Genomic DNA, 7,200 nt, shown 5'->3' with positions numbered 1-7,200 from the left:
ATTAGTAATTTTTACCATTTCAGAAAAGCAATAATGCCTTTAGAACTTGATGGCAGCAACACATCTTAAAAAAGTTGGAAAGTGCTGGAAAGGGGTATTATTAACGAATGGGTATAAAAAGAGCATTTTACAGACTAAGATGGGCAGAGGTTTACCAATCTGCAAAACAAAATGCATCTAAAAGCTTGTTTAATATGTAATGTAAAGTTGTAATGTTCTGATTCATTTGACCACAGAAAAGTGGTTTATTTAGCCTTTTTCTATTTAAAATGGCCTAGAGAAGACAGCAGCATTTCAGGAACATGTTAATATATGGCTTCTTATTGAATGATACAGCTTTAACTTGCATTAGTAAATTGCATGGAGGACTGTGTTCACACACAGTGATATCTGGTTATGTTCTTGAACCCATGCTGTGATTTCCAGTACAGAATCTTGCCTGTTTTTAATGAAGTGTCATCTGAAAGCACGAAGATCGCCAGCATCCAAAATTGGCCATCAGCCTTGTACCTCGCACTAAGCTATTTCTCCAGATACTCTTTTGATAATTTTATGAACTGGAGATGGTGGGATAGCCAAAGTCAAAGTCAGCCAATTTTTCACTGAGGAACATTTTTTTACACTGTCATGTAAATTAGCTGCACATTGCAGATTTTTATTGGTAGCACTTATTTTTTTATTGGTAGCGCTGACTTTTCTGAGATGCACTGCTGCCACTAAATTCTAAATGAGTTTATATTTTCTATGAAATGGTAAAATGTCTGATGTGTTCTTTGTTCTAGTGTGAATAAACTGACTAAGGTTGACCAGCTAGAAAGGAACATCTAATAGACTGAACAGTGAGTGTTTAAAAACTCCAGCAGCACTGCTGTGTCTGACCCACATGCATAGGTACAACACACACTAACGCACTGCCACCCTGCTAGTGTCACTGCAGTGCTGAGAATGACCCAAATAATAGCTGCTCTGTTGTGTCCCTGTGTGGGTCTGACCATTAAAGAACAGGGTGAAAAAAGAGGAATATAAAGTACATAGAGAAACAGACGAACTACTAAGTGCTCCTATGTGCTCAGTGGAGCTGATAAACTAACAGTAAGAGCAGAAACAAGGAGGTGGTCTTAATCTGACTGGAGTGTGAAGAAGTGACCTTTATCATAATCAGCTTGATTAGGACTAGGCAGACTAGTATTCACTGTCCGTAGCTAGTTCTTTAACCTAAATATAGTTAACTAATGTAAACCCATATAGCTAGATTATATTTTGTATGTGTTATTGTGTGTCTCATCTGTGTTAAAGGCAGACAGCCTCGTCTAGCTTTTGATTATTATATTAAATAACCTTAACCTTTTTTAATCTTACTTGATGCCAATCCCGTCCTAAGAGTGTCTAGTGTTCAGTCAGAAGTTTGGATTGATAAAGAGATATAGGTTAGGTAATTTAGATAGTATAGATACTAGGGAATAAAATACTTCTGTAGAAGTAAAGTATCAACTCAAATATTTTACTCGTAAAAGTGTAAAAGTACTGCTTTTAAATGGACTTAAAATATAACAAAATTGTCAGTGTGCCTTTATAATCCGGTGCACTTTATGTATGAATTTTATCGTTCATGTTGTAAGAAACAGTAAAGCCACTTTGCTGAAGTGCAGCCTTATACAGGAGTTTCAGTGAAGTTTCTCCAGCACCGAGGCTGAGTGCTGCGCTTTATCATTAGCTAACAAGCTACGTGGGACAAACCGCTAGCTGAAAGCGCCCTGTCTTACCAGAACACGCAAGGTTCCTCAGTCTAGTGCTATCAGGCGGCATTTACTTGCTGTAACCATGGTCGGCTATTGCCGCTAACCGGGCTGACTAAGCGCTTGCTAACAGCGGTTGGCTATTGGCTGGCGCTGCTAACCGCCGCTAGCTAGCGCCTCTAACCACGGCTAGCTAGCGCCACTAACTGTGCTGACTAAGCGCTTGCTAACGGGGGTTGGCTAGCGCCGCTTACAGGGACTGGTTAGCGGCGCTTGCCACGGTTAGCTAGCGCTGCTAACTGGGACTGGTTAGCGCCGCTAACCATGCTGACTAAGCGCTTGCTAATCGCGGTTGGCTAGCGCCGCTAACCGGGACTGATTAGCACCGCTAACCACGGTTAGCTAGCGCTGCTAACTGGGACTGGTTAGCGCCGCTAATCATGCTGACTAAGCGCTTGCTAACCGCGGTTGGCTAGCGTTGCTAACCGGGCTGACTAGCACCGCTACTGGGGCTGGTTTTTCCCCATTGGACAAAATACAGGAATCCTGGTACACTGAAGCTAACTGTAAATAAACTGAAGGGATTTACTCACCCAAATAAACCAAATAAAGTTTTCAGGAGAGAAATATGTGTAGACTCATATGCAGTGCTCGATTGACTTTGAAATATATATATTTTTAAGAATTACCGTTACAGTTTGGTTTACAGTTTGTCACCAATATGTACATTCACCAGAACAGGGCAGTTGCAACAGAATTCAGTGGTAGTTGAAGAATTTTAAGGCAGCAGTAGAATACGGTATGTTTTTTTTTTTTCTGAATGATCAGATGGTCTTGAGCTGGATTATTTAACAGAAAGGGCTTTGCAAAATTCTGAATTTAATTTAATGAATGGATTTGAATTGGTTCAACCCTACAGGATGTTGAATTGAATTTAAATTGGAATTACAGAAAGTGGAATTGAATTCATTGCAATTCAGAGAAATTATTCTTAACACATATCAGTGAGAATGCAGTTTTCTTCCAAATGGAAGTACATGCACAAACATTAAGCATAAATTCCCTTAATATTTAATAATGATCAGTATCTTGATTTCAAAGTATTCAAATGGAAAAAAAAATCTGAATGCAATTATTATTTATTAAAGTACATTAAAAGGATAACATTGTTTCATCTAATGGTCAACAGTTCCTAAAATGCTCTAAATGTTGTGACATCCATTTTAAAGACTTGGATAAAGCAAGATATTTTGGGAAATTAAGTGCAATTTAAATGTTAATTTGTTTTCCATACAATATCTGTATGCAGTTAATGTTGTAGTATGTAATATATAGTGTAACGCTTTCATTATGTATTATGAATTATATGTAATTCCAACTCAAATTCAAGGATTTCAAAGTCGTTCTCAATTCAGAGGTAGAAAAAGGGTCTTCACCAAGTTAAACTGGCTGTATAAAGACAAGAAAATGACGGTAGACTGTTATTAAATGTTTTGTTATTATAAATAAATGTAGAAATATAAGTGTGGATCTTGTATGTAACAGCTACCAAAACCACAAGCACAGTATTAAACTTACATGACCCAATAACCCTGAATACTACCCAATACGCAATAACCACTCATTAATACTGGATGTATGTTTTATTGATTACTTGTACACTTGACATGTAAAACAAAGTCAGTTGTGGTCTACATGTACAAGCCTATCCATTTTAAACAGAAGCAGACTATTTTTCCTCCATTTAACAGCTGCCTTAAATTGATGATTTTGAGCTTAAATTTAAATTCCACCAAACGAGCAGTTCCACCATAATTAATCACCAGACTACTCCACTGTACATCAATATCATGACCAGAAGAGGGTATGTTTACAACATACTGATGTAATAAGCAACATCCAATGCATTTAGACTTTTAAAGTAACATACACAAGTGATGTAAGAGAGTATATTTTAAATCAACCTTGGAACTGGAAGCCCACTACACTGCTCATTTTAGATTTTATATTCTCTGCTCCCTACACACACTGAATAATTAGAAGGAAATACACTAAAATGTGCAGGACACTGGGCCTTCAGAACCAGGGTTGAAAAACACTGTCTTAAATCTTGAACTTTCTTGAACCTTTCAAAACAACATTAATGGTTGGATAATAGGTGCTTTTCTAAATGTAAACGTACTTGTCTGTTGCTTTTCTAAAAGTGTAATTGTAATAGTTGAGTGAAACCACTGCTGAATCATTATATTGTTTTTAATTAATAATTAAAATGTAAACAAAATAATTCTGAGTGGTTTAATGTAAAATGGCACTATTACTGAGAAACCTGCTGCAGACAGTTCACAATGGTGGGGATTGAAATCAGACATCTGAAGAGTTTAAAAGCTCTTTCACAGAAAGTTATTACTTACAATTTTTCTAATATGCTGCCTAATGCAGGGTTTGGTCTAAACCATATTTTTAATACATTCATGACAGAGAGATGGATGCAGGATGCTGTAATAAAAAAAGTACCCAAAGAAAAATGCTGGATTGGAAATTGGATACTTAATAAAGAGGCTATATATAAGCTGTAAACATGGTGACCCCAGATACCCATCATCAAAAAAGAAGTCAAGAGTCAATCCTCGTCTGTACAATGAAACATTTCACACTAAACCACTCTGAATAAGTGTTTACCTATTTTTAAAAAACTCAGAAACCCTTTAATTTAAATGTTACTAAACGCAATAATTGCACATTATGTAATATGTTTTGAGTTCCATGTAAAGACGGACCACCTACAGACAGGCTTTAGCTGGTTTAAGGAGACTTACAAACATGGCTTCAATTTGAAGGTCCTTTAAAGACTGTGTAAACAAAAAAATCCTAGACATGGACAAAAATGCCACTTAATGCCACAAGACAGCTCTACTCCATTGCACTGGGAAAAATACACACAGTCACACACACAACTTGCATTTGTCTGAATGAAATGTTTTGGATTAATAACAATAAAAAAAATAAACAGAAGAGAGCGATCAACAATATACAACACCGAGGGGAGAATTCCCTCAGCGCATAAAAAGCTGGTTACACCACAGCACTGCCATCACTGACAAACGACACAATAAACAAAAAGACGATTGGACCGTGGTCTTCTGTGATCAGTGTGTTCCTTTCACAGAAATAAAGCCTCTGTTACGAGCACCTACAATCAAATGTACAACAGTTCATGTCCTCTGATTAGCCACAATATCTGAAACATGCACTGAAGGCCTTGATGTGACTTGGATCACACACTAGGGACAGGCTCCTGCCATGGAAACACTCGAGGGGACGCATTTGGCAAAGCTACAATCACTGGTGTATCACAAAGGCTTATTTCTGCAGCAAATATCTTAGAGACCAACAGACTCTTACATCTTCATCCATCCCCTAGAGCTTGCAGTAGGTCATGAAAATATAACATTGTTTTCACTTGACGCTATTTCTGTGATGATAGTCAACTCATGCTGGTTAGTTCTTCATTGGTGTTCACACAGTTTTATCTAATCTACATTTATCTAATATTGTTCAATTATAGAAAATTCTCCAAACATGGAGCAAAATCAGCGCAATCTAAAACTAACTTTGTTTTCATCTCCATGGTCATTTACATAGTTTGCATATAGTGTATAATTATAATCTTATACATAATTAATGTTAACTGTATGCGGCAGTTGTGGTTTACACACGCTCATCATGGACATGATTATCTTTGCAATATTATGATTTTAATGATTTGTTAAAATAGTTTTTTTTCTAAGTAAATGAGTCTATAACATGCATCTTTACCAAAAAACAACACTGAGAATTATTAATTATATATATTTTCATGTTTTAACTCCGTCTACTCAAGAAAAAGAACAGTTCAAAGAAATCAGTAAAGACCTATTTGTCTTTATATTCATGTCCATGATTAGTGTGTATATAAATATAACAACAACTGTTTCTGAATTAAAAAAACAACACTGCTTTTGCTAATTTGTAAAGACTACAAGACTGTAGTGGCTAATAAGGCAGTTAAATGAGATAATCTAATTATAAAAAAAGACCAACAACCTCATTTAAATAGATGCAGATCCAGCCTAGTACTGGAGTAAAGTTCTGCTTTTGCCGATAAAAACAATCAGAATTATCAAGTGCAATTTCATTTTAGTCAACTGAATCCAGAAAACAGGTCCCTTATATTTTAAATACAGCAGACATGAAACAGATTAAATGCATATGAACAAATCTACCTACAGCAGAACAATGAATAGTGCTAGCTAAGTTGCATTTGTGAGATGATCTGTTGAACAATTCTGAATTATTGTATTTTGAGACACACCAAAGTTTCAGATACTTAAGTGTTCTGCATTTTAAAAAAATCTCTATGTTGTCATCCCTAAAGACTCAATCACAAATATCTCCAAAATATTCATCACACTCAAGAGAGAACATTTTGAAGGGCAGATGGTCTACAAGTTTGTCTAGTGTCTAGTGTAGCTGAAAAAATAAATGTCAGAAATTTACAAAACAACAACAAAAAAATAGAATCAAATTAGCACCAATATAGACTGACATGCTTTTTAAAAAAAGTAAATAGTAAAATAACTCATTAAAGCTTTAAATATAACAAAACAGACTGGGCAAAATCTCTTTGTACGCATTTTCTAAAAATACACATCTAAAATTGATTGTTTTGATGAATTATTTAAAAATAGTTGGCATTGAAGGACTAGCAAAGCACAAACACTTAAAATTAATCTTAGACCATTAATTAAAAAAAAAAACAGCATGGCAAACAATGCTAAAATACTCATCGCATACCCCTAAGCTGAGGCAGCTGCTTGTAGAAGAGGAGCAGTAATAAACAAACTGTGCCTACATGGCCTTTCTATACAGAATGAGTTTACATAGAGTCCGCTTTTATTCTGTCGTCATTCCTTCGTCATTTTTTTGTCAGGAGTCACAGGTGCAAATTGCCATGAGGTTTGCCTCCATGGGGAAAGAGATGACAGAGAATGAAGGGGAAGTTATCTGCTCACGTAGTGCTCTGTAAATCTCAGTGTTGGAACAAAAAAAAAAGCACACACACACACAGACTATATGCTCCATCTTCAAACCCTCTTTCTTCTGCCTGCCTCCCACTGGCTGCTCAGTGGCTGTGGTGCTAATACACACACAGATCTGGAAACTTCATCTCATACACAGGAACAGAGCGGCTCTGGGTTTGACCATATCCTGCTGTGATGGTCCCAGACGGACTTGGTGGTGGCCTGCAGAGGCAAGAATAGAACCAGAAGAGTTTCATTGAAATTAAAATAAAATAAAAAAAGGTCAAATCTGTGAAACAAAGGGCCTAGTGTTACAAATAATTAACACAATCGTTTTAGGTAGCCTAAATTTCCGGTTGCTTAATTATTTCCAAATACTCTAAGTCTTTTTTACATTATAAAAT

The 7,200-nt window shown here is 36.2% G+C and overlaps 1 protein-coding gene across 5 annotated transcripts in view; it reads right to left on the bottom strand.

Moving 5' to 3' along the window:
* Positions 1-3,364: 3,364 nt before the first annotated feature.
* Positions 3,365-7,200, bottom strand: part of efr3bb (EFR3 homolog Bb (S. cerevisiae)) — a 52,702-nt gene continuing 48,866 nt past the window's right edge. For all 5 annotated transcript variants that reach the window (XM_049484003.1, XM_049484007.1, XM_022662921.2 and 2 more), the window contains one exon: positions 3,365-7,018. In XM_049484003.1, the coding sequence (XP_049339960.1) occupies positions 6,913-7,018 (106 nt within the window). In that variant the 3' untranslated portion in view covers positions 3,365-6,912. The remainder of the gene's footprint in view (positions 7,019-7,200) is intronic.

Source organism: Astyanax mexicanus, chromosome 1, assembly GCF_023375975.1.
Source record: "Astyanax mexicanus isolate ESR-SI-001 chromosome 1, AstMex3_surface, whole genome shotgun sequence".
NCBI lineage: Eukaryota > Metazoa > Chordata > Actinopteri > Characiformes > Acestrorhamphidae > Astyanax > Astyanax mexicanus.
The sequence above is the reverse complement of the archived record's forward strand: the minus strand, read 5'-3'. Positions and strand labels throughout refer to the sequence as shown.